The sequence below is a fragment of the Brassica oleracea genome, chromosome C7, assembly GCF_000695525.1.
Source record: "Brassica oleracea var. oleracea cultivar TO1000 chromosome C7, BOL, whole genome shotgun sequence".
NCBI lineage: Eukaryota > Viridiplantae > Streptophyta > Magnoliopsida > Brassicales > Brassicaceae > Brassica > Brassica oleracea.
Genome location: NC_027754.1, coordinates 42,822,110 through 42,847,053, shown reverse-complemented (window position 1 = coordinate 42,847,053; position 24,944 = coordinate 42,822,110). Strand labels below are relative to the sequence as shown.

The following is a 24,944-nucleotide window of genomic DNA, read 5'->3' as shown; positions in this document are numbered from 1 at the left end:
CATATGGTTTATTAATAATCAAGCACCAATTTTAATGTGTATTTTGAGTTGAGTGCAAACTCACCTGGAATATAAAATAGATTATTCATATCCTCTAAACTGCCTTACTTTTTTCCTATGAATCACCATCATTCATATAAAATGCTAATCCTATGAGGCTATGAAGATTATTTTTATCGGTTACGTATAGTAAATCTACCTATAATATATGGAATGTTTATGTCAAGTCTATTATATTAAAAATAGAAGTCTCATTTGTTAGTGTTTATATACAAATTTATTAGTGTTATTTTTGAAACACATATTATTATTTATTTTTTCTTAGTGTTTGTAAACATACGCAAAAGGCAAAGGCAATTTCAATTATACAACAATTTACTGGTTGCTTGTTATATTAAAAACAGAGAGCTATTTTTTTATTTTTATTTTTGTCTCTTTTTATTGGGCTAATTTACCCTTTTATTAATGGTTCTTAGATTTTCATTATCTATTTATTAATGGTTTCAGATATGGGACATCTTTTGAACAAAAAAAAAAGGGACATCTTTATATAATGGCTATGCTTCCTTCCTCTTATGAGATACTTTAAGATCCTTGATTTTCCATTAGAGCCATTTGCCAGTCACTGTTTATTGATTCTTTAAGTAGTTGATTCTGAGTAGTGTGACACCACATAGACAGTTGATTTGCTTCATTATATCTTCTTGGAAAGACTACTTAAAGAAAGATTCGTTGTCTAACTGCCATGAGTTCCTCTGCAACGTTTCTTCTGCTGACTTTTTCAGCAGTAGCTCTCATTGTAGTTGCCAAAAGTGACAGAACAATGCCAGTCGAAATGGAGGAAAATGAACTCGTGAGTTTACTCAACTCTATCAATAAACCTGCAGTCACCAGTTTCCAGGTAAAAGTTAGCCTTTCTACAAATATGATAGACATCATGTATGGTTTTGGTTGTTTATGCGACCAGAATCACTATGATTTCTTTTTGGATCACATCAAGTTTGTTGCATTTCATTTCTCACAGACCGAGCATGGTGATATACTGGATTGCATCGACATTAATAAGCAGCTTGCCTTTGATCATCCTCTCCTCAAGAACCATACAATTCAGGTTTTAGTTTTTATATATAAGAAGTTCTATACTAGAAATTCCTAAAGGATCTAAGTTTCTATATGGATTGACATACGATGTGCAGTTGAGGCCTAGAAATATACCTAAATGGACAGTAAACAATAGCACTTCAAAGAATGGTGGTTCCATGCCGTTCCGACAAGATGACATAAGTTGTCCATTTGGGACAGTGGTTGTTAAGAGGACTACACATGAAGATCTTATACTATCTCAGCGTTTAAAATCCACGGGGTCCAAATATTTAACATATGTTACTTCAAAGGATAAGAACATTGATTTAACTGGTTTTCATGTACTTAATGCTAATACATTCTTTTATACTTCATGTAGAGCAGTATCTCACCTAAAATAATCAATTATTTCTTCTCATCGAATTCTAGTTTGCAATGGCTGAGTACGGACATAACAATTATGGAGCAAAGGTAAACCTTAGCATCTGGGAACCAAAAGTTTCACCCACTCAATTCAGTTCTGCGAGTATGCTTATTGGCGGAGGCTCTAAAGAACAGTTTCAAAGCATTAGAGCTGGATGGATAGTAAGTCAGGAAGGATCCTGTGTTTTGATTTGATTTTTTTTTATATTGCACTTATCAAATTACATAAGTTCTTATATTAAAATGTCCCTCAGGTTTATCAATGGTTGAACCGGAATCACAGTCGCTTATACACCTATTGGACTGTATGTTTTCTAAACTCTAAGAGGTTTCTGAATAATAACATTTTGAATTTTCTTCCATTCTCATGGTATGTCTTGTATTCTTCGACTCAAAACAGGCAGATGGATTTACCAAGACAGGTTGCTATAATACATTATGTCCTGGTTTTGTGCAAGTGAGCAAAAGAGTCCCACTCGGCATTCTTCTTGAACCAGTTTCTGTTTACGATGGCCACCAAAGTGAAGTAGGGATCGTCATCTATAAGGTAACAATCCCACTCAGAATGCTTCCTACAGATGTGAAAGTAGAAGTCTCATTTGAATGGTTATCTATGGTAAAAGTATATGTGATATTGCATGTTTAATCAGGATGTCGTCACAGGAAATTGGTGGTTATTTGTACACGACGAAATGGTTGGATACTGGCCAAACTCATTGTTCACAAAATCAGGTTTAGGCCATGGAGCAGGTTTGGTTTCGTATGGAGGAGAAGTATACAGTCCAGTGAATGAGAAGAGTCCAGGCATGGGGAGTGGGCATTTCCCGGCTGAAGGTTACACAAAGGCAGCCTATGTGAATGGTTTTGAAGTGGTCTGTAATAATGATAGCATATTTTCAGAGCCAAGTTTTCCTGTAATGATGTTTGCAAACACCCCAAAATGTTATAGAGTAATGCCTGGTCGAGGTCAACTTAGAGTTTGGTTCGACTCTCTCTTCTATGGAGGGCCAGGAGGATGTGTTTAAGATCTCTTCTTTCCGAGTATCCTCTGTTTCTTCAGTTTAAGTATAAGAAAATAAAATGGATGTTCGGATCCTGGACCTTCTTTTATGAGATTTAGCAGAGTTTCAAGAATGTTTTGGTGTGTGTTTAACTGGGAATAATTCAATTGATTATTTTGCAAGTGATTGTGAAAGCTACTTTATACTTCATGAATGCACTCAGATTTCATTAATTTTTTTTAAATATGCATAGGTAAAGGTCAGAAGTATCAATTTTTTTATAGTAATAAACTTCGTTAATGCACTCAGATCTTATTGATTTTATTCAATGGAGAAATCTGTCCAAAAAACGAAAAAATTCAATGGAGATCTGAACACCACTTAATGTAAGTTGTATGTTATAACTTATAGACTAAAGACCTTTTGATTCATTTTTTTTTTTTTTTTTCAGAAGAGACGACATGATCCATGATCTGAAGTGTTACAAAATGACTTTTTTGTATGCTTTTATGAATAACTAATTTTCTTTCATGAATCTATTCACCCGTTTCACATAAATTGAGAAAATATGATCTTCACAACTTTCAGCAACAGCTTAAATGTGTCTGACTTCAGAGGCTGAAAGTAATGAAATTATAGCCAAAGTTTTAAATGTCACAATCAAGTTATTGTAAACTATTATCCTTTTTATTTTATAATACCAAAAATGATTAGTTAACCAGATGTGGATTTCACTGTTAAGCATCTTCCTCTGATAGATTATATCTAAAAAGCCTCTTTTTATCATGCCATTAATTTATATACCCCTATGCATAGCATAGCTTACCCCTACTCCATTACCCCTACAATCTTATAAGACAACTAAATACAGAATATAATGTCTGAACTTCATAGCTCTCTGCAGCTTCCAGTGTTAGACTTAACACAACCGATTCAATCCTCTGTTCAGTCTTCTCTTTCTCAGGCCTGCAAAGAGTGGGGATTCTTCTATGTCACCAATCATGGAATCTCTAAAGAGATGTTCAGCAAAATCTATTCCTTGTCCAGAGATGTTTTCAGTGCTCCTCTTGACTCAAAGCTCAAGCTTGGTCCCTTTTCTTATACCCCTCGGCACATCGCCTCTCCTTATTTCGAAAGCCTCGTTGTTTCTGGACCTGATTTCTCCGGCTCTGCTAAAGCTTCTGCTGATGTTTTGTTTCAAGATCATGATAAACCAGAGTTAAGGTTGTCAGTACTAGACATATTTTATGTCTTTTTCTTTCTGTCTTTACTTGTTAACCCTCTTACTTCTCTGTTGTTGTTTAGAGAAACGCTACAGGAATATGGTGCTAAAATGGCGGAATTGTCCAAAAGACTTGTGGAGATACTCTTGATGACGACCTTAGGAGAGGAAACTGGGAAGAGATTCTACCAAAATGAGTTTAGCAATTGTCATGGATACTTAAGATTAGTGAACTACACGCCTCCACAAGATGTAGAGAAGCAAGAAGAGCTCGTGGAAGGTCTTGGGATGCACACGGATATGAGCTGCATAACTATAGTGTATCAAGATTCAGTTGGTGGGCTTCAGATGAGGTCAAAGGAAGGGAAATGGATTGATATAAATCCCTGCGATGATCTGCTTGTTGTTAACATTGGAGATCTTATGCAGGCGTGGAGTAACGGACGGCTGAGATCGTCTGAACATCGAGTTGTATTGAGAAAGCTGGTGAACAGAGTGTCTCTAGGGTTTTTCCTCTGTTTTGAGGATGAGAAAGTGGTACTTGCGCCGCAAGAAATAGTTGGGGAGGGAAATTGCAGGAGATACAAGTCGTTCAAGTGTTCGGAGTATCTGAAGTTCAGACAGAGTAATGAAGTAGGGAAGTTTGAGAGGATTGGTTACACTGTCAAAGACTTTGCTGGACTAACACTGCCTGAACATGATGATCCTTGAGAGAGAAAACAAACTAGTATCCCGGTTTAGAGATCACTAAACCGGTTCCTGGTTAAGAAAGGGGAAAGAGCTTATACAGTTGTTGTGACTTGTGAGTGTCATGCAATATCAAAATATTAGCTAGTGGAATCCAAAGCTGCTTTTGGATTCTTATAATCTTTTATATGTGGAAAACCTTTTGACTGAGTCTTTCTATAACCATCTAAAGTAATGTTTCAAAGGTTATTTTATCATATGTTTATTCAAAGTGGGAGTAGTAGTAGTCAAGCTAGATTCAGCTTAAGTGGTGAACAAAGAAGCATAAGTGTGGCCCATAAGTGATTGCGTCCTGAAAAAGACTTGAGCAACGCTAAACACAACTTTCTTCCTTAGGTTTAAACTTTAAAGGTGATTATCTTCTCTTGGACTTTCTTGAGCCTAACTGTTTCATTCACCAAATACTTTATAAGAACCACAATTGACCTAAATCATGCTTCCACTTCTAAGATAATCAGTATTATTACTTAATAAGTGGAGCCATGTCACTGAATAAACTTAGATATTTAGCAACTTTTCTGTTGCCTGATGAATCTCTTTTTTTTTTTGGGTTCTATGAGTAACAAGTGAAAACATAAAAGAGATATTAGAAACTAAATGCTGTTTAATGCAAAAGGTTTTCATACGCAGCTTAAATACTGATAAAAATCAAATGAGCCTAAGATGATGTGAACAGAGACCAAAAATGGCTTCAAAACATGTGAGCCTAAGATGATGTTTGCTGTAGTGCTGTCGTTGCTTTACGCCATTAACTTATATGTTGATGCAGCATATGTTGTCTCCATATTAATAAAGTTAAGATCCTCTACATGGTCCACAGAGAGTATAACTTCGCCACTACATTTCTCGAAAGCTTCATGGTTAGCAGATCGGAATTCAACTCGTTGGAGAGTGTTCCTTTCGATATTGAGGTAGAAAACATAAAGCGGCTTAGATGCTTCATTCATATACAAAACAATGTCACCTGTGGCAGTCACTCCAACAACAGAAACATCCCCATCAACGACTTGGTTCCCCCATAAAGCGGAAACATGACTGCATTCAAAGAATTGATTCGTCTTCCAAAAAGTGTAGAAATGTTCGGACCATTCCGAGTTTGGGTTTTCAACATCCTTTATAACCGACATACACAACTTAAGGGAACACTTTCTACCCTTGGGGTTATTACGATCCCGATCCCAAGGGTTATAATCATACTCTAGAGTAATCACGCCTAGTTTACCTTTATAGTTTATCAGTTTAGTTTTTCGTTGGACGAAATATTTGTAGGTAATCTTGAATTCCTCAGACCTAACATGAAAGCAAACAATCCGATAAAAACGTCCATTGTTTAGTGTAGCAAAGTAATACAAAACCCCATTGATGCATATCCCTTCGGACAAACCACCCGTAGAAAAATGGTTTAAGGGACAAGAGATCTCCCTCCACGAATTGTCTCCAGTTCCTCCTAGTGTCAAAATTAGACCTGACCTGTCAAAGTTAATGGACAATACCTTAAGTTGTTTGTCAACCGGATCAAACCCTAAATAGTTTATCGAACTCAGCATCCCTTCTTTGGGTAAAAGAGCCGACCGTCCCGTGCTGGGGTTACATATTACCATCCCCATAGGCCCCCAGAAATAGACCAAACCAAAGGCATGTCTGCAATAACTTGTAAGCGTGTCTTTATGTAACTTCATGTGAAAGTCTGCGGTTACTACAAGAGATGACGACTTCTCATATAGATTATGAGGCTGTGACGACGAGAAAAAACACAAATCGTTACCATCTCGTTGAACGGAGAATAAGAGACGCGGCCGTGCCGGGGAGCTGGTGAAGAACAACTTCTTGAAATATGGACTGGCAAGCATGGACCTCCATGGCTTTGACACGCACGAAAACCTAGCTATTGATTTGAATGGCAATTTAGAGAGTATCTCTATGATGAGATCAATGGGGATAGAATATGAGTTTTCTCTTCTACTCATGTTGAGTTCGAATGGTTTGAACTTGTGGTACAGAAACGAAAGCCCTAGAAATCGGTTTCCAGACGAGAAAGTAAAGAGTGAAAATTATTATTATTGATATTGATGGGATATCATATTGCTCTCCTCTAAACTTTACTTAATTATAGTTAACCTAATTGATAAAAGAAATTGTAGACATTTTTTTCTTCTAAAGCTAGATAATTATGATATTACAAACTATGAGAAATATTAAACGCTTGACTGGACTCCTTGCGTAATTAAAAGGAAAAATTAGATTTTGTCTGCATGACCCTGCGGGTTTCTTTGATACAAAAATATTTTAGGTTATGCAATATAATATACAAACGTTAATAATAGTAGATTAAAGTCTTATATATAAGATATGAATAAAAATCAAATGTTTCATCTATGAAAGGATGTGTAAACTTATTGTATTACATGGTAAAAGCATTTAAAAGTATGACTTCTAAGTGGTCTAGACTAAAAATAAAATCACATATGAAATAAGCCATAATTTATGTGATAAAATATTTTTATTTTAAATTAGAAATAGAAATGAATATTTTTTAAAAAACATCTTTTAAAATATTTATTAAATTAAATTTTAATAACTAAATCAATTTAAAATTGTTATTATCATTAAAAGTATTTTAAATAATTATTAATTTTTGTTTACAATCAAAACTAAACTAAAATTTAGTTTCTAATTATACTTTGTGATAATTATAATTTTAATTAACTAATTTCGAAAATATATTTTTAAAAGATTCGAAAAGATATTTAAAAATTTTGTCATAATTGTTTTTAAGATATTTATTACTATTTCAAATAAAAATAAATATCTTAAAAAATATTATAATTAAGTTATGTAAAATTTAATATATTTTTTAGGAATGATCCAAATAAAAAAATCACACATGAAAAACTGTCATGATTTCGATTTTAATAATATATATATATAATAATAATCTTAAGTGTTTACTTGCTGATCACGTTATTAGAAAATTTGAAATTCGACATTAATCAAATAAGTTATGGCTTTGTACACAAGTGAGAACGTGACAGATAGAGATATGCAAAAGGCTTTCTAACACAGCTTAAATACTTAATAGATAAAAATCAACTGAAAAGTATATGAACTACAGAACAAGCTCATGATGAAGCAAGCAAAACGAGTCTTAAAACAGATTAAAATTATTTCTTCACTGAGCTCTCTTATTTTATGGGAACTGAGGCCAAAATATCACATCACAGGCATCAGGGTTGAGAGGTTCTTGATGAGAAGGAAGACCTTGGACCGCTACTTCTAAATGAATATCTACCTTCTTCACTGCGCCAAGAATCACCACCAGGTCGCTCACCTCCATCTCCAAGTTGGTCTCCTTCGACCAGAGGTGCAGCATTGCCCCTGCCACTATGTTGTGGTCTTCTGCTTCCCCACTGGTGGTCATCTGCAGAGCCTGAAACTTCAGTGGCTTGGCTAAGCCTGAACTTAGGAATGTATTTTGCAGACGATTGTGAAGGACCTGCAGCATCTGAAGAATACTTGGTCACATTCTCAAACAGACGCATCAAATGTCATTGCATATTCATGACTACAAAAGTTTGCTTACCTCTCTGCTTACGAGCTTCCTCTTCTTCCTGAAGCTTTCTTATTCTTTCCTCTTCACATTTCGAATAATATATCCGCTTTCTTTTAACATCCCTCTCTTGTTTCCTGGCTTGAAGATGCTCCTCCTTCTCTCTCTTTTGTCTCTCAAACTCAGCTTCTCGAAGCCTAATCACTCTATTTTGGAATATTTCCTGGAAATATAAGATTTTTGATTTGAGTTGCATGACAATAAGAACAAAACATGATATTAGCAATAATGAAGACATGATCACTGACCATGTTCTCCCCAAAAGATTCTGAACTTAACATTCTAGTCACCCTACGTTTCTCCTTCAGGTCACTCTCATGACGTTCTCTGCTAAGGTCGACCTCGCGCTATACAAAAGAGAAGACACTATAAGGACCGTTGTATGCCTCAACTCAGAAACCACTGTTAAGAAAATAGTTCACCTGTTGCTCACGCTCATGAGATTCTATTTCCTCTACGAGTCGTTGCTGATATGCAGCTTCAATCAAAGGGGTAGACTCTTCTCTCTTTGCTCGTTCCAGGTAATCCATTGTTTTAGCAAGTTTAAGGAGCTTCCTCTCCCTTTCTTCTCTGTTTGTCCAGCGTCTCTCAGTGTTCTCTAGCAAAGTTTGAGCTTTCTCAAGCTCCCTCACCTCTATCTCCCTAAGGATTCTTTGTCTCCTCCTATCCTCAACCTCTGAGGCAAGTCTCTTCTGTTCCGCCACTTCGGTTTGCATCCTAAGATTAAGCTTTCTCATCTCCTCTTCATGTTCCTTCAAAATAAAAAACACAGAACAATGAGACTTTGCCTCAAGTTACCGACCTTAACACATGTAAGAAACAAACATACCATCTCTAGTTGCTGACGCTCTTGTTCCTCCTTCCTCTTTTCAATGATTGATTGCCTAGCAAGCAGTCTCTTATGCTCCTTTTCAACAGTCTCTTCTAGATTTGGTGCTACGTCACCACGCTTACTTGAAGCAGGGAATAACATAGCTCTTACTTTGTTCATAGTCTCAGAAAAAACAGTCAGGGGATCTCTCAATTCATCAGACTCAATACCCTGAAGCATGAAACAAAATAACATCAATCAAAAACCGTCAAAAAATTATAGTAAAACTATCTCAAATTCAGAATAGGCTAACCAGATTTCCAAAAGTTACAAAACCCTTCACATGATCAACTTTCATGGCTACGAAATTGTGTTTCACAGCGTCAACTAATATCTTCTCAACGTCTGAGAAGTCCAGGAATGGGACCAACTGAGCTAGAAACTCAATTTTCATCGTCTGATACATCTTAGACACCTGAAATTTTTTGTAACATTAGATTTGTGGTTAGATGGAGATACATATACACACTTGGTCAAAAAAAAAATATGAGTGCAACTTACATGTTGAAGTAGCCTTAGGGTAGCAAGCTTCTCCAAAGAGGGAACATATTGGGAGAGATGTACTTCTGGTAAAGAAGGAGCTGCTGACAGCTTCCCACCTAGTTTGGAGATTCTATCCAGCAAAGGCTTAGTGTTGGAACCGAAATCAAGTGGCTGAAACTCATGTTCTAGTTGATGGTAAAGATCTTTGACCTCCTGAGTTGCACAGCTCAAAACACCACTTGAAACCTAATAATTGAGAGACAAATCATATCAAAACACCACAATAAAATAAAAATGTCACAAAAGAAACAATTCCATTTATCCATTTAAAGATACTCACCAGCTCTTGCAGAAGTGATTCCCTAGAAAGCTGAAAAAATGAAACAGATAGAATTAGAGTACGCAAGCAAGCAACAAAGTATGTAACATGATAACAGTTTAACAATGTTACCGTATCTCCGCCTTCGTGTTTAGGTTCAAGATTGAAACCTATGATGTTGGCCATCCTTGAATTGCGTCCTTTCTCAATTTCAAACTCTAAACGGGAAGCACCATGAGCCTGACCAAACGGTGGAACAGAGAGTGCCGCCAAGACAACAGATGAAGCTAGTAACTGCAGATCCTTCTGGCTTAAGTTCTTATTGAAACTCTTCTGCAATCTAAACAGCTTCAACCATGCATAAGCATGGAAAAGATGGCTAGAAGAAGTCCAGAAGATCTCAGTCAATTTGGAATAATAAACCACCAATAAAGATGACTTGGGAGTTTTCTTGACCATGCACATCAATCCATATATATCTTCAACAGAGCGAAAAGCTTCCTGCAAAAGAAAGGTACATGAATATATAACGATTACATCCTCTCTATTACACAAAGACATGAACATACCTGCCAGAGTCCAAGCTCAGTAGCAACGTTTAACTGCTCAAATCTTGTGTCGAGGTAAAGTTGCAAAGTCTCAGGCTCTGTCAAGTCAGGACGGTCCCTCTGGTCTCTGTATTTTTCAAGGTTAGCCAAATTGTTTCTCATAGTTTCGCAGAGCCTACGAAACTCTGTTGGTCTTTTATACTGCTTACAGAACTGTAAGGCTTTATGTGCCGTAATCTACAAGAAACAATAATTAACAATGAACTAATCAAATAAAAATGGTAATGGCCAAGGAGTACTATTAACTAACCGCATACAAGGCTTGCAACTTGGAGTTGTTTCGCAATATCTCAAGAACCGTTCTGTATGTCTCCCACAAGAACTTGAACCATGGATCATCTACATCAAGAGTCTCCTTATCAAGGGTCTGCTCAGCTTTCTCAGTAGCAAGACGTAGGAGTTTCTTGGTTACTTCTTCAAAGGAAGTCAGGTTCACTTGCTGACAAGAATTACGGTATTGGATCAATCCATCTTTAGCGAACCGTCCCATCTTCAAGTCAACACAAAGCTCCACGTATCTAAACATAATCTTCTCGTGGGGTTTCTGCCAAGATCTGAAGCTCCTTGAGGTAATGAGATCGTGAAGTACCTGGAGAGCATCTTGTTTCTGCCCAACTTTGATAAGTTCTGCAATGGCGCAACACAATTTCAGTTCATACAGCCGGAAGTAAACTTCATGGTCAAACAAAGATTAAATAAATATTATAAGACGTGGGCTACAAGGTATCAATGTGTAAGTTACCTTCTGCACGCTTTAGTGCGTTCTCCGGATTGAAAAAAATCGCCATGATTAGGACTAGAGGGTTTAACCAGCAAGCTCTTACTTAGACCTGTAAGAACGACATCAATTTAAAGAGAAAGAAGTTGAAATTTGGACAAAACATGAGCTATGATCGATTCATGAAGCTCAATTCATAATATCAAAAAAGTTTATGGGCGAGGAGTGGAGCACATACTCAGCAGAAAGTAGTCTATAATCGATGCAAAATTTACGAACCAAATCAATCTGAAGAAGCTAGGATTCAATAAGTTATGCGGCACAGAGATTCTTATTTATAGAGTTATAACGTGTTTTCTAGGGTTTTGATGTCTCAGAGTTACCTTTCTGTCTGTTCGACAGTTGTGGTAACCTTTACTAACCTAATATATTAACATAAAAAGGAGAAAATTGTAAATACTTAATTTTTGACATGTTAACATAAAAAGGGAAAATTATAAATACTTAAACAAAAAGAAAATAGAGAATAAAATATATAATTTTTAAAAAGTATGTCAAACTCTGGAAAGGATAATTTTACTAAAATATAAGGGTAAATAATGTATTTGATAAAAAAGGGTAAATAATGTATTATTTTATCCTCCAATTAAAATTTTCAAAATTGTGCAATCATTTACAAATCTCATATAAACCCAATTTATTATAATGATGACTCAATCAGAAAAATAACAAGAAAAATTAGGTTCCTTATTATAAAATGAACCAAGATTTGCAATATACACATACATTAATTTCATATCACAAATTCTAACAAAAAAAAAATGTAGATATTATCATTAAACATGTAAGCATTTCAAAAATATTTTAATATCGTATATTACTATTTCAATATCTCTATGATATTATTTGGAAAATGTTTAATTTTTATAATAGCTAATTACAAAACTATTTTTGATAAACTAAAAAGAATCTTGTCACTCAAAAAAATAAAAATTAATAAAGTAATCATAACAATTTCTTAAATTATTTGGACAAATGAATAATCAAAACTCAAATGAAGGGACAGTATTGCTTGTCAACATAAGAAAGTAAAAAAAAAACGTTTCACCACAAAACATTGCGTCACAAAAGAAGAAGAAAAACATCAGTTGTAATCAAAACCTTTATATACGAGAGATAATTGATCCAAGTCCATGAAAGCTAATAATGACTTGTCATGGAGGACGGATAAGCTTGTTCACAGCCGTGTCAAGAACATCCACATTTCTCCGCAGGTGCTTTCTGCAGATTAATTTATCAAGGAATTGTACAACAGATTCCAAACTAAAACCAGAATTAACAAAGCTTTTGAGCTAAACATGGTTTGTACTTGTCTCTTTGTGTACAACACTCAACTACATGGTTAACACGCAACAAAGAGCCATATCAAGGATACAACCGAGGCGCCAGAGTCTCAAGGCCTTTAATTTCCTCGTTTAATCTGCACATTTTGAACCGAAGAAGAACTTGTTCACAAATCACAACCGATATGGAAACATACGCTCGGTGTTCTCTAGGAAAAGTACCTGAGGCAAGAGTTGATGTAGCGGTTCCCTTTAGTGGAGGCATCTAGAGCTGCAAAATTCATACAAGAAAAGAAAAGCAGTTCGAAGATGATTGTTCATTCATTCATACAAAAGAAAAGCAGTTAGTTTTCTCTAACGTTACCGGTTTCCTGAAGGCGTCCAGCTGCATCTCCAAAGCAAGTCATGTGATCAACAGAGCTTCCTGTAGCCTATAACCACCATCAAGGAACCCTCATTAGCTACACAAACAAACAACTTTAAGCAAAATAAGCCATCCTGAAAAAGAAGGAAAGAAACAGTCTTTATGATGAGAGCACAAACAGATCAAAAGCATCAAACTTTGCAATAAGGCATTGATGAAATTAACTATGACCCAGAACCCAAAATTTGGTTCTTTATTGTAACCTCAGAGAGAGTGGATCGGAGGGAAACGAAGAGAGACGAGAAGCTCTCCGCGATTGCCTTCGAATCCTTCTCCACCGTAGCAAGTGTTCTCAGAATCTCCCCTTGATTCAACGGCGAGGGATCCACCGTTTCTGCCGCCGAAGAATCTCCATCCACCGTTTGATCCACTTCAGTTTCAGCTCCGGCGTCCATTTTCCCAATAGTTAATTCCGGTGGCTACTCGCGTCAGTAACATTGTATCTGTTCTGTTATATGTATTAAGAAATTACAAATTCACCCCACTAATCTTTTATCATTGCATATATGCCCTAAATTTAAAAATTGATCCCACTGAACCGGCTATTATAAAACCAAGTTACATACATGTGTGTAGGGTTATAAAGTTTACAAATCACTGCATAAAAACGTACAATGCTTCTTATTAGTGGGGTAATAAATCAAATATCGTTTGAGCATATATATGTTATAACATTTCTAATATGATGACTTTTCTTCATATCATCTTTTGTGAACTGAGCTAGGAAAAGACTTCATGTATTGGCTTGGCTCTAAATCACTTAGTTGTGCCTGATTTGCGGGAAAAATCCTGGTAGGCGAGGAACTGGAAGAATGGTTGTGTTACTGGTGAGCATTGTGATGATTGTTGATAGCATTGGGCGGTCTTCTGGATTTTCTTGAATACATAAGAGCGCAATATGGATGCATCTCGCGACTTCATTACTCTTATAATTCCCTCGCATGGCCGGATCCACTAGCTCTAGTTGTGAACCGCTTGTCCAAAGCCTCCAAACCTGGCACAATAAAGAATGAATTAACATACAAGATTCTCTGGTCAAGTGTTTTAAGTTAATTAAAATGGTTAAAGTTCATATCTTTGTGCTTACATAGGTGACCAAGTTTCCAGCAGTAGTATTTTCATCTATCTGATAGAGATAGCTATTCTCCTTGCCACTTATAATCTCAAGAATCAAGATTCCAAAGCTATACACGTCAGTTTTCATTGAGAATTTGCCATGCATAGCAAACTCCGGAGACATGTAAATTCTGAAAGTACAATTGGGGTTAGTAGAAAAAAAACGAAGGATTCAACTGTTGGATTTCCCTCCTTAAGCCCAAAACTAATCAAATCATAATCAAGCCTTAGTCCAAGAAGAAGAAACATCTAGAGAAAAGTGGAGAAGTATAGAAGAAGAATTGTGTAGAAGAAGAGAGAAAGTTATGGAGTTAGATATTTTGAAATAAATAATAATTTAGAGAAATCTAGAACTTGTTGGAGTGTGCTCCTTCACTTGTATAAATAGGGGTGCTTAGCACCATTTGTAATCATCCAAGAATCAAAAAAAACAAAGAGAGAAAATATTTGTAAGAGAGAGTTTCCAAAAACAAAATCTTTGTAGTAAACCCTTTCCTAAATATTAAGAGTCTTCTTCTTAAATTTTCTAGTTGTCCAATACCATCTTCATCTCATCGATATTGGATAATTTTCCCAACAAGATGCCTCTTTCTTGCGTTTTTTTCACTCAGAAGACATTGCATAAAAAGTCCACCGTTTGTTATTATTTTATGAGTGTCATAACGAATTTAACAGTAGCTAGGAATGAAGTACGTTTGAGACCTGCCATGTGAACACACAATGCCATGTTAACACACGAATAAAGTAACAAATGCACCACTATATACAAGAAATGGGATGTTACACAAAAATTTAAATATATATTTTGACACTGCCATATAACAGTACGTTTGAGACTGCCATGTAAAACACATAAAATTTTAATCCTTTTTTTCAAAGCAAAATAATAATCTTCTTGAAAAGTTTTGGTACTTCAAATGCACATTGTAGAAAGAAAAATACATGTCAAGTAATTCTAAAAAGTTATACATGCAAAGCAAAAATTTAGAATTTATTCGATGTCCAATATATATGACATATATAGAAAGGAAACGAAAGCGTACACATGCACATGCAAAGAGATGAAGTTGAATATAACGCTTAATTTAGAAACGTAGATAATTGGTTATAAGGGCCAAAGTATTGCTTGTAGTCTTTGAAAGTTCAGAAACAGCCTTCTCCACCTTCTTCTTCGTCTCCTCATTCACTTCCTCTTCCTCGAACTCGTCCGTACACGTAGTATCGTCGGTCAACGCCGCGCTCACCCACGTCTTCATGTTCTTTAGATGCTCCTCCTTTGAGATTCCTCCGCCGTTGAGATTCTTCAACTCGGCCATTGCCTGCTTGAGCTCGTCGACAGTGTCCTTCATCTCCTCCACGCAGTCCTTGAGGACCGGGACCTCAGGGCTGGAGGTGGATTTAGCCTTTTTGAGAAGGTTTGAGACGACTAACGTGGCGTTTTTGGCGTATTTGAGGTTGACGTTGAGGGACGTTGTGCAGAGTTTGATTGGGTCAGCTTTGATGGTGGAGGAGTAGGAGGACAATGAGTTGTAGCACATTGTAGGATATGTTGTTGAGTTGCATGCGGTTTTTACGAACGTTTTGTAGTTTTGGTATCTGGAGGGTGGAGTTGCTGCTGTTTTAGGGATGTTTGATGAGTTGATGAGAGAAACAAGAGTTAGAGAGAGTATCACGAAACGTAACATGTTTGTTAGTTAAGTGTTTTGTTCTTCTTTCGGGTTTGAGAGAATCAGATGCTAACTTTTTGGCGAGTTGTGAAACTATGCAGTATGTTGTATATTATATACACAACACAGATTGGAATCATTGGATTATGATTGGTATTAAATTATTGAGGAAATGATTCGCACTATAATATAACAAATATATTCTAACCAATCATAAATAATAAATCTTTTTATTTTGAAAAACGGCATAGCTATTAGTTTTAATTTGAACGGTAAGCTTAGTTCTTTCTTTTTTGAAATTTAATAAGCTTAGTTCTTGTTTTAGTTGATTATTCGACTCATGTGACATCTGATTCTGTTTGTTCAGTTTCTCCATCATTTAGGGCATCTGTATTAACTAGAAGTCTATCAAACAAAATCTCTTACCAAATATAACAATATTTTAATACGAATTTCCAAAATTTTGAAAGTCATGTCATAGTCTCTAAAATGAAAAACTTTCGCATGAATCTCTCAAAGTTTTGAAAGAAACTCCTAATAAAATATTATTATTTTTGGTGAATTTTTTTTTTAAAAAAGCTCTTAATACGAATGACCTTAGAGCATCTTTATCCAAAGATACTATAGAGGTTCTTAGCGTGTGGGTCCCGCGTAGGACCCAATTTTTTTTAAAAAACCGGTTACCAAAACTACCAAATAGTAGTCGATCCTTAAGGGTTTCTTACACTGTTCGCGGACCCCACTGAAACGTGGCGGTCCGCGATTGGTTCGTCTTTAATTTTTTTTTTTCTAAATTCGAAAAAGTAAAAAAAAAAAAAAAATTAAGAAACCCCAAATGGAGTTTCTGGGATAATGATGGTCTTAGAGCAACCTTATTGGGGGTTTCTTACTCCTAGATTTTTAAAATACATGTATATGTATGTATATATTATATAGGCGTATATAATTGTGGGCTTCTAAGCTTTACGGGAAACCCAACCGAAAATTTCTTATTTAAGTGGTCAATTAAAGAAACTTTCGATTGGATTTTCCGTAAAGCTTATAACCCCACAATTACATACGCTTATATAATATATACATACATATACATATGTACATAGGAGTAAGAAACCCCCGATAAAATTGCTCTTATAACCGCATATGTATGCTAGTCTCATTTCTCTCTAGTTTCTTTTAAAACTTCTCGTCATTATGTTGTAGTGTAGATAATTATAACTTTTTTGTTTTGAAAAAAGGGCTTTTTAGATAATTATAACTTAATAATAAAAAGCTATCATACCTTGCAAAACATGGCTGTTTCAAGATCACATGACCATCATAATAATTTGCAAACCCTAGAGTCTCTAACTAATACTAAATCAACAATCAGGAAGCTTTTCTTTTGGTGTCAAAATAAAATTAGAAAGATGAATACAAACTTTATTCCGGTGTTTAAGCAAGGTGGCACGTGATGTGATATGAAGCATATGATGGGCATGTAATATGGACGTGAACCAGATCTTCTGTATAATTATTAAGCCAGACAGATCAACTTATCATTTTTGTACGGGAAATGATATTCGAATTGATCTCCGATGCATGATTTATACGTAGGTGTATATTTGCTGGGATTTGCACATAGTTTATTTATTCTTTTATCATTTAAATATATAAATTAAACAACTTAAAGCAATTTAAATAATCAATTAAGGTTTAGAAAGGATATAACTTAATTTACAAAGCCTATCGAATAGATGATTTTTTTTTTTGAAGAGTAGAAGTTTTTTCTCTAACTGCACTACTACTGACCAATTAAGATTTGATCATTGCGATATCATTTCCTTCTATTGAGAGAAAGTTTAAGTTCCTATCATGATCAATGATACCTTAACATTTTCAAATGCATCTATTTACTTATCTTCATTGTCATGTCTAGGCCTGGGCGTTCGTTTATGTAACGGTTCGATTTTCCCGATTTTTTTTTCTAGAAATATATGAACTATTTAATTATTTATGAAATTCGGTTCAGCTATTTTGGTTTTCGGTTCTGTTCAGATAACACCATTAAAAACGGGATAATATCCGATTAAAATTTCATTTCAAATTTTCTAACAATTTTGGAGAATATAGGGTCATTTGGATAAATTTAAATATTAAAAATTATTCAGATTATTTAGGTAATCTAGATCATTTAAACGAGAAGTTCTTGAAGAGAAGCTCATACATCTCACAAAGGTACACACCGACGAAAATTGGTCAGACTTTATGACCAAAGTATTACCGATCAAGAAGTTTGAAGATTGCTGCAAAGGCACAGGCATGGCGACTGTTTCGGGCTAAATCGGGAAGGGGGAGATTTGTTGGATTTCCCTATTTAAGCCCAAAACTAATCAAATCATAATCAAACCTTAGTCCAAGAAGAAGAAACATCTAGAGAAAAGTGGAGAAGTATAGAAGAAGAATTGTGTAGAAGAAGAGAGAAAGTTATGGAGTTAGATATTTTGAAATAAATAATAATTTAGAGAAATCTAGAACTTGTTGGAGTGTGCTCCTTCACTTGTATAAATAGGGGTGCTTAGCACCATTTGTAATCATCCAAGAATCAAGAAAAACAAAGAGAGAAAATATTTGTAAGAGAGAGTTTCCAAAAACAAAATCTTTGTAGTAAACCCTTTCCTAAATATTAAGAGTCTTCTTCTTAAATTTTCTAGTTGTCTAATACCATCTTCATCTCATCGATATTGGATAATTTTCCCAACATCAACGAACATCAATTAACTCGGTTGTTATTAGCACAGCTTACAAGGTTTCAGCATTCCATTTGGAGTTGCCTCTAGTCTCCTCCATTCCAAAAATTGTGGCCATTCCAAAATCTGATATTTTTGGGTTCATATCTGCATCTAAAAGTATGTTGCTGGCTTTAAAGTCACGGTATATGATTGTGGGATGTGAATCTTGATGAAGATGTAGAATCCCTTGAGCAATCTCTCCAATGATCTTGTATCGCCGAGTCCAGTCTAGCTGACCTTGCTTTTCAGGATCTGCACATCTCCATGTACAATCAATTATTTGAAAGCTGCTAAAGGAATTTTTGAATAAGCACATTGTTGAAGGGAACTATACCGAATAGATAATAGTCAAGACTTTTGTTTGGGACAAACTCATAGATCAGAATCTTTTCATCTCCTTGTAAACAGAACCCAAAAAGCCTAACCAGATTCTTATGTTGAAGTTTTGATACAAGTACAACCTCGTTTCTGAATTTTCTTGTGTCTTGTCCTGACATTTCAGAGAGCCTCTTCACTGCGACTTCAGTTCCATTTGGCAACTTACCCTACATAGCATTGAATTAAACAGTCTCCTTTCATAACTAATCATAACTTAGCAAATCTAGTAAACAGAGAGCATTATATACCTTGTAAACTTCACCATATCCACCTTCACCGAGCTTATTACTCACTGAAAACTTATTAGTTGCAGCTTCAATTGCCTCAAATTCGTATTGCAACGAATTTGTAGTTGAAATATCAGTATCAGCTGTAAAGCAAGGGTGTTTTAGTTATGCTTCTGTTTTCCTCTCTTAGCTAAGGGGAAATATATGCGTATAAGGAATGGAAACAATAGATTATAGAGAGCTTAAAATCACAAGAAACTAACATTCGTATTTAGTTCTTTGCAGTGACGTTCTCCTCAGACAAAGAACAAATCGAAAAGAGAACAATATCAAAACGATAACAACAGTTGGAACCGTAATCGCCACAACAATTCCTGTAGAGATTCCTCTTCTATTTCGGTCATGAGAATTACTGGGCCCTATACAAAATTTTACAGAAAATAAAAAAGTTAATTTTTTAAAATTATTTTTTTACTATAACAATTACATATTTATCTTTGGAACAAAAAAAACAATTGAAACATAATTTTGTTTTGAAATCTATATTTCATACTAATTTAATTAATTTGTGTGTATGAACTTATTATTTAATGTATTTTATTGTTTCATCATCTCTTAATTACATATGTAAATGAATTTCTTCTTACAATCATATTTTTTTTCCATTTGGAAGAGACTTACTATTGTCATTTTGGTTAGCCGGCGCGCCTGCGGATGGTGGTATGGACCGTATAGTCATAGGAGGAGGAGAAGCCACCATAATATTATCAAAAGCCTTAGAGTATGCATACAAATCCCAACGGAAAAAACAGCTCTGCTGCATAACAACGCCTCCTTGCTTCTTACCACAGCATGACTGGTAGTCCCTTGCGCTTTGTCGCAGACAATATTCACAATCACCAGAAGAAAGATCCGGCGTGCATTGCATCAATGCAAATATATCTTGGAAAGGGTTTAAGGCTGCAATATTAGCTGTATAATAGTTATTACTTGAGGATGGTGTGTCTTTTGGTGCAGAAGCTATATCAATCATACGAACAACCAAGTCTTCCCATATTTCCGTGAATTTTGTTATATTTGAGGTTATATCTCCAGTGTTAGTGAATATTACACGCCCGTCTGAATCTACAGATCCTGAGAAAGAAGTGTTGGAGTAGCTGACAAGGCAGAGAGTGGGATCACCTGGCCATGAATACGCTTCTGTTTGGTTGGGACAACTCTGTACCAAACCATCAGACGCGGTCTTGATACAATCAGAACAGTCATCTGCAGTTGATCCAGGGATACACATCCCTCTTGCGTAGACCCGGTTCGGTCCTTCTCCAATGGAACCGTTGTAATAGAAGCCGTCTTGAGTCGTGACATTGGACGGAAGAAAAGAGAGAATGATACGACGATTTGCGTTAAAGGTACTGTTGGAGCTGAAGTTCCCATTGTTCAAACATATTTGTGCTGAAACTGAAGCAACGCCAAAGCTTATGACGACAAAACTGAGTATTGGAAACAAACTCATCTGCTTCATTTTCCCTTGAAAATTATAAGCAAAAAAGCAAAAATGTTGTCTTTCTAATGTTTTTGCATCTGGTAGTTTCTTACTATTACTATTAAACAGAAAATCGAAATTTCTAATGTTGAATTCGTCAAACTGATACCAGGGATCCCCAAACCTGCAAATACATTGAATGTTGAATGTCAAATTTGGACCAAGAAAAGGCAGATGGAGAAGGTTAGAATAGTATTAGGCTAATGTGTCAGGATTTGAAGTTCTTCTGCAATTTTCGATGTATATTCGTCAAACCGACAAGTAGTCCTTAAACTCCGGAGATTGTCATAAAACAGAAATCAAATGTCAATAGTTTTGAATTTTCACATGCATAAATTGACTTTTCCAGTTTTCATGCATGTTTGTGCTGAAACGGAACCTGGCATGTTACAGGACAAGTATGTAATCATACTGGACTAGTCTAAGAATAAGCTCTAATATGACGCATAGTCGAGAATTATGCAAAGTCTACGTAGAAAATTCGATGAAGATTGAATGACACCACGAAATAGAGCCATTGACTGATTATGCAAATACTACGTTGAATATTAGATGAAGGGTGCATGTAATTCCACGTAGCTTCCCATGAAAGAGACTGGCTTTGAAAATACAATTCTCTGTTAAAGTTAAAATCTTTCACTGGAGCTTTCAGACATTCAAACAAAAAGATGATCGACTTGTCAATAGTCTTTTGGTTTGTGCTCATAGGCTCTAGTGCTGTCTCGGCTCAAACATGCAAGAAGAGATCTGGTGTTTTCACTCCCAATGATACTTACGATTTAAACCGCAAAACAATGCTCTCGATTCTTCCTTCTATTGTCTCTGCTAATGACGGCTTCAACAAAACTTCGATTGGGCAAGAGCCAAACAAAACATATGGTCTGGGGATGTGTATCCCAGGTACTGAACCACGGACGTGTTCTGATTGTATCATGGCCTCAGCTGGCATGTTATTACGGTACTGTCCTGAAGAGACAGAAGCTACAGACTGGAGATACAGCGGATCACTTTGTCTGGTACGGTACTCAAACCGATCGTTTAACGGATATCTCGACGAAGAAACGATGTGGAAGCAGAGCAGTAATACCATCATTAACTCTACGGAGTTTGTAAATACATGGGATGATTTGATAGGTAACTTGATAGACACTGCTTCGTCAAAGTCCAACCCCAAATACTACGCGGCCCACACGAAACAACTTAATGTATCCACCTATATATACGGTTTCATGCAATGCACTAAATACCTAACATCGTGGGACTGCACGGGATGTCTACGACAGAGCGTGGATGAATATAGGTCGTGCTGCCGCGGGAGTCAAGGAGGCTCTATAGCGAGGCCTAGCTGTTTCATGCGATGGGAATTATATCCCTTCTTGGGACTTTTTGATTCTCCAGCTTCACCTGAAGATCAAGCCAACACAACCACGAAAGGTAAAAACCTTCATCTGAATTGTCTCGGCTCTGTTCATGCCACGTTGAGTTAAATCTCGATTATTTGTTTACCTTTTGCTGTGCAGTATTTTAGAAATACCTAGTACGAAAACAACTTTTGCTCAAGAAAATAGTTCATATATATATATGTACATATTAAAAATATCATTAACTAAAAATTAAAAAGACATTTTTTTGTATATTTGGGTTTGAGTTACCTAACTAGGATTTCGGGTTTAGAATTTAGAGGATGAATAATTTTCCATATCAAATGAGTGGAACTTTAAAAAAATTATCATTAAGTGTTTTTTTCCTTATCAAATGACTGGAACTTAAAAAAAATCATTAAGTGTTTTTTTTTTGATAAATTTAAAAGTGTTATTTTGAAAATTTCCCCCTTTTTGCAATAAATAATATTGTGCCTGTTAAAAAGATAAAACAAAATTTGAGTGACAAGCTTTTCCACGCAGATGGCATAAATATTTCGGCCGGAGAAATTGTGACAATTGTCGTTGTTCCCATCGTTGTGGTCACTGGACTGCTCGCTCTTGGATTTATTTGTTCGAGGAGAAGAAGAGGTTATCAAGCATTTACATGTGAACGTAAGCTTTTTCATGGTCTGCTAGGAAGACACATTCTATTACTATCATGAGTAGAAAGTTAAAAGAAGATTTCTAATATACATATATTGACTTTGATCTTCAATCAGTTGTTGCCTCCTCTGTCTCTTCTCAGGGGGATACTTTTCGGCTGCAAAGAAAAGGAACAATTCTGATTCGGCACCTCAAGATGATGGTAAGACTAAGGGCTTTAAGATGTATCAATGTCCCTTTCTCTCTAGCATAACACTATTAATATATATGCTTTCATCGTGCAGATGGGGATATTACAACTTCAGGTTCACATCAATTCAATTTTAGAGCAATTAAAGCTGCAACAAATAATTTTCAGAAGAGTAACAAGCTTGGTCATGGTGGATTTGGCGCAGTTTACAAGGCATAATGTTTCTCAACTACTTTGTTTGTATTATAATCTTTGTGCTACTTCTCATTGTAATGATCATTTAGCAGGGTATGTTCCAGAATGGAACAGAAGTTGCTGCAAAGAGGCTGTCTAAAACTTCAGGTCAAGGTGAGCAAGAGTTCAAGAACGAAGTGCTTCTTGTAGCTAAGCTTCAACACAGAAATCTTGTTAGACTTCTAGGGTTTTCTGTGGAAAGAGATGAAAGGATACTAGTCTATGAGTTTGTGCCCAACAAAAGCCTCGATTATTTCCTTTTCGGTAAGAAATAAATGATTAGTTTGTACTAAATCCACTAAAACCGTAACTCATAAGCTGTTTGTTCTATATGGGATGTTAAGACCATTTGAAGAGGGGTCAATTGGATTGGAAAACACGGCTCAATATTATCGAGGGAATCACTCGTGGGATGCTATATCTTCATCAAGATTCACGACTCACAATCATACACCGTGACCTCAAAGCCAGTAATATTCTTTTAGATGCTGATATGAACCCTAAAATAGCGGATTTTGGTATGGCTAGGAGTGTCAGAGTAAATCAAACAGAAGCCAATACAGGAAGAGTAGTTGGAACATTGTAAGTCATTGGAATTTTAAAATAATATGAAACATGATGGGCCTTTATTGTTGCAATAAAGCTGAAACTGATGTGGTATATTTGCAGCGGTTACATGCCACCTGAGTATGTGGCAAATGGGCATTTCTCGACGAAATCTGATGTGTATAGTTTTGGAGTATTGCTTCTAGAGATCATTGGTGGGAAGAAGAACAGTAGCTTCCATCGGATAGATGGTTCAGCAAGCAACTTGGTCACATATGTGAGTCTTAAAAATCCAATTTAATCTTAAAACTTTTCATACACCTTTAACTGTGATTATGGCTTTAAATATTTGTTCTTGACAAATGAATATATAGGTTTGGAGGCTTTGGAGCAATGAATCACTGTTGGAACTCGTAGATCCAGCCATTGGGGAGAACTATGATAAGGATGCAGTCATTAGATGCATCCACATTGGGTTATTATGTGTGCAAGAAAGTCCTGCAGATCGTCCAAGCATGCCCACAATATTTCAAATGCTCACTAATACTTCAATTACTCTGCCTGTACCTCAGCAACCTGGATTTTTCTTCAGGGAGAGATCTGCGTCAGACCCATTAGCCGAGAGATTGCTGCCTGGTCCGTCTCCTATCGTGTCTTTTGCTTGTTCTATCGATGATGCATCGATCGCGAGTGTTAGTCCTCGTTGAATTTGATGTTAATGATTAAAATCTATCTTCTTTCATAAACCCAAAAGGCCCAAAACCATAATAAAAGATTGATCCAAGTCTTCCATAAAAATCCAATTTGCTACAATTATAGAGAAAAATAAGGATAAGAGTCCATCATCATCTGTACCATTCCCTTGCTTCCAAGTTCCAATAGTGGTTCAACCGTTCAAGCCGTTTCATACACAACTTTATATCCCTTATATATTAAAGGAAAAACATTGTAATAAATGCATTCACACTATAATAGACACGTGGCAGTTTTACAATGATTTGATAATAAATATGTTAATGCGTTCACACTATATTCATAAATGTGTTCACACTATATACTTTATATTTTTTAATATAAAACTCACATGCATGGTTCCAATAAAATTTTGGATTTTTCGGTTCGAATCAAAACAAATAACGAATAAAAAGCTAAACTATATATATATATTATTTTTATTGTTTACGGATAAAGTAGAGCAAAATATTTATAAATTTTGATTCGATTTGTTATCCGTTTTGATTTGAACCAAAAAATATGGATATCTGTAACTCTACGAAACAAATCAATTACTAAAATAGAATTAAAAAAAAAATCACAAATACCAATATTTTAGGAACGAATATTAAATTTGATCTGTTATATGCATATATATACATATATGTACAGAATTATATATATA

General features: G+C 35.6%; 8 protein-coding genes across 11 annotated transcripts; 3 read left to right on the top strand and 5 right to left on the bottom strand.

Moving 5' to 3' along the window:
- Positions 1–745: 745 nt before the first annotated feature.
- On the top strand, positions 746–2,531 carry LOC106303366. Its single transcript, XM_013739653.1, has 7 exons — positions 746–901; positions 1,025–1,111; positions 1,197–1,424; positions 1,513–1,668; positions 1,761–1,811; positions 1,907–2,053; positions 2,157–2,531. Exons 1-7 carry the CDS (start codon positions 746–748, stop codon positions 2,529–2,531), a joined length of 1,200 nt encoding a protein of 399 aa, XP_013595107.1.
- Positions 2,532–3,325: 794 nt separating this feature from the next.
- On the top strand, positions 3,326–4,651 carry LOC106304294 (probable 2-oxoglutarate-dependent dioxygenase AOP1). The gene is made up of 2 exons (XM_013740705.1): positions 3,326–3,731; positions 3,813–4,651. The coding sequence occupies exons 1-2, from the start codon at positions 3,385–3,387 to the stop codon at positions 4,438–4,440; spliced, it is 975 nt and encodes a 324-aa protein (XP_013596159.1). The 5' UTR covers positions 3,326–3,384; the 3' UTR covers positions 4,441–4,651.
- A 565-nt stretch (positions 4,652–5,216) lies between these two features.
- LOC106305614 (putative F-box protein At5g42430) lies at positions 5,217–6,443 on the bottom strand. Its single transcript, XM_013741971.1, has 2 exons — positions 6,242–6,443; positions 5,217–6,163 (listed from the first exon to the last, which is right to left on the bottom strand). Exons 1-2 carry the CDS (start codon positions 6,441–6,443, stop codon positions 5,217–5,219), a joined length of 1,149 nt encoding a protein of 382 aa, XP_013597425.1.
- Positions 6,444–7,439: 996 nt separating this feature from the next.
- Positions 7,440–13,268, bottom strand: LOC106306898 (eukaryotic translation initiation factor 3 subunit A). Of its 4 annotated transcripts, none has more exons than XM_013743681.1 (17): positions 13,053–13,253; positions 12,790–12,856; positions 12,648–12,696; positions 12,518–12,562; positions 12,244–12,363; positions 11,107–11,194; positions 10,615–10,991; positions 10,326–10,541; positions 9,889–10,257; positions 9,778–9,807; positions 9,456–9,683; positions 9,208–9,369; positions 8,913–9,125; positions 8,506–8,835; positions 8,332–8,430; positions 8,057–8,246; positions 7,440–7,978 (listed from the first exon to the last, which is right to left on the bottom strand). In XM_013743681.1, the coding sequence occupies exons 6-17, from the start codon at positions 11,150–11,152 to the stop codon at positions 7,701–7,703; spliced, it is 2,538 nt and encodes an 845-aa protein (XP_013599135.1). In that variant the 5' UTR covers positions 11,153–11,194; positions 12,244–12,363; positions 12,518–12,562; positions 12,648–12,696; positions 12,790–12,856; positions 13,053–13,253; the 3' UTR covers positions 7,440–7,700. The 4 variants fall into 4 exon arrangements, 3 of the variants coding, with proteins under 3 accessions (XP_013599135.1, XP_013599136.1, XP_013599137.1); XM_013743682.1 differs by having other exon boundaries at positions 7,449–7,969; XR_001263201.1 differs by lacking the exons at positions 7,440–7,978; positions 8,057–8,246; positions 8,332–8,430; ... (5 more) ...; positions 9,889–10,257; positions 10,326–10,541 and having other exon boundaries at positions 10,743–10,991; positions 13,053–13,266.
- Positions 13,269–13,450: 182 nt separating this feature from the next.
- On the bottom strand, positions 13,451–14,090 carry LOC106303539 (cysteine-rich receptor-like protein kinase 22). Its single transcript, XM_013739801.1, has 2 exons — positions 13,937–14,090; positions 13,451–13,843 (listed from the first exon to the last, which is right to left on the bottom strand). Exons 1-2 carry the CDS (start codon positions 14,087–14,089, stop codon positions 13,610–13,612), a joined length of 387 nt encoding a protein of 128 aa, XP_013595255.1. The 5' UTR covers position 14,090; the 3' UTR covers positions 13,451–13,609.
- A 920-nt stretch (positions 14,091–15,010) lies between these two features.
- On the bottom strand, positions 15,011–15,690 carry LOC106303538 (21 kDa protein-like). The gene has a single exon (XM_013739800.1). It carries the CDS (start codon positions 15,648–15,650, stop codon positions 15,051–15,053), a length of 600 nt encoding a protein of 199 aa, XP_013595254.1. The 5' UTR covers positions 15,651–15,690; the 3' UTR covers positions 15,011–15,050.
- Positions 15,691–18,410: 2,720 nt separating this feature from the next.
- Positions 18,411–20,575, bottom strand: LOC106303365 (cysteine-rich receptor-like protein kinase 11). Its single transcript, XM_013739650.1, has 5 exons — positions 19,687–20,575; positions 19,269–19,424; positions 19,027–19,148; positions 18,735–18,945; positions 18,411–18,652 (listed from the first exon to the last, which is right to left on the bottom strand). The coding sequence occupies exons 1-5, from the start codon at positions 20,525–20,527 to the stop codon at positions 18,411–18,413; spliced, it is 1,572 nt and encodes a 523-aa protein (XP_013595104.1). The 5' UTR covers positions 20,528–20,575.
- Positions 20,576–21,216: 641 nt separating this feature from the next.
- On the top strand, positions 21,217–24,296 carry LOC106303540 (cysteine-rich receptor-like protein kinase 21). Its single transcript, XM_013739802.1, has 8 exons — positions 21,217–21,982; positions 22,453–22,584; positions 22,718–22,777; positions 22,860–22,978; positions 23,053–23,263; positions 23,344–23,581; positions 23,669–23,822; positions 23,920–24,296. Exons 1-8 carry the CDS (start codon positions 21,217–21,219, stop codon positions 24,250–24,252), a joined length of 2,013 nt encoding a protein of 670 aa, XP_013595256.1. The 3' UTR covers positions 24,253–24,296.
- Positions 24,297–24,944: the final 648 nt, after the last annotated feature.

Bases quoted from the DNA above. Each gene is read 5' to 3' on its own strand.
- LOC106303366 (XM_013739653.1), top strand. From the start codon at position 746: ATGAGTTCCTCTGCAACGTTTCTTCTGCTGACTTTTTCAGCAGTAGCT. The intron at 902-1,024 runs GTAAAAGTTAGC...CATTTCTCACAG, and splicing joins CTGCAGTCACCAGTTTCCAG to ACCGAGCATGGTGATATACT. The intron at 1,669-1,760 runs GTAAGTCAGGAA...AATGTCCCTCAG, and splicing joins GCATTAGAGCTGGATGGATA to GTTTATCAATGGTTGAACCG.
- LOC106304294 (XM_013740705.1), top strand. From the start codon at position 3,385: ATGTCTGAACTTCATAGCTCTCTGCAGCTTCCAGTGTTAGACTTAACA. The intron at 3,732-3,812 runs GTTGTCAGTACT...GTTGTTGTTTAG, and splicing joins CATGATAAACCAGAGTTAAG to AGAAACGCTACAGGAATATG.
- LOC106305614 (XM_013741971.1), bottom strand. From the start codon at position 6,443: ATGAGTAGAAGAGAAAACTCATATTCTATCCCCATTGATCTCATCATA. The intron at 6,164-6,241 runs GTAACGATTTGT...TAGTAACCGCAG, and splicing joins ATTCTCCGTTCAACGAGATG to ACTTTCACATGAAGTTACAT.
- LOC106306898 (XM_013743681.1), bottom strand. From the start codon at position 11,152: ATGGCGATTTTTTTCAATCCGGAGAACGCACTAAAGCGTGCAGAAG. The intron at 10,992-11,106 runs GTAACTTACACA...GCGCCATTGCAG, and splicing joins CGCACTAAAGCGTGCAGAAG to AACTTATCAAAGTTGGGCAG. The intron at 9,370-9,455 runs GTAAGTTGCACT...AAAAAATTTCAG, and splicing joins CCCTAAGGCTACTTCAACAT to GTGTCTAAGATGTATCAGAC.
- LOC106303539 (XM_013739801.1), bottom strand. From the start codon at position 14,089: ATGTCTCCGGAGTTTGCTATGCATGGCAAATTCTCAATGAAAACTGAC. The intron at 13,844-13,936 runs GTAAGCACAAAG...TTATTGTGCCAG, and splicing joins CTGGAAACTTGGTCACCTAT to GTTTGGAGGCTTTGGACAAG.
- LOC106303538 (XM_013739800.1), bottom strand. From the start codon at position 15,650: ATGTTACGTTTCGTGATACTCTCTCTAACTCTTGTTTCTCTCATCAAC.
- LOC106303365 (XM_013739650.1), bottom strand. From the start codon at position 20,527: ATGAAGCAGATGAGTTTGTTTCCAATACTCAGTTTTGTCGTCATAAGC. The intron at 19,425-19,686 runs GTAAGTCTCTTC...AATTTTGTATAG, and splicing joins GGCTAACCAAAATGACAATA to GGCCCAGTAATTCTCATGAC. The intron at 18,946-19,026 runs GTATATAATGCT...AATGCTATGTAG, and splicing joins GATATGGTGAAGTTTACAAG to GGTAAGTTGCCAAATGGAAC.
- LOC106303540 (XM_013739802.1), top strand. From the start codon at position 21,217: ATGATCGACTTGTCAATAGTCTTTTGGTTTGTGCTCATAGGCTCTAGT. The intron at 22,585-22,717 runs GTAAGCTTTTTC...GTCTCTTCTCAG, and splicing joins TCAAGCATTTACATGTGAAC to GGGGATACTTTTCGGCTGCA. The intron at 22,979-23,052 runs GCATAATGTTTC...ATCATTTAGCAG, and splicing joins GATTTGGCGCAGTTTACAAG to GGTATGTTCCAGAATGGAAC.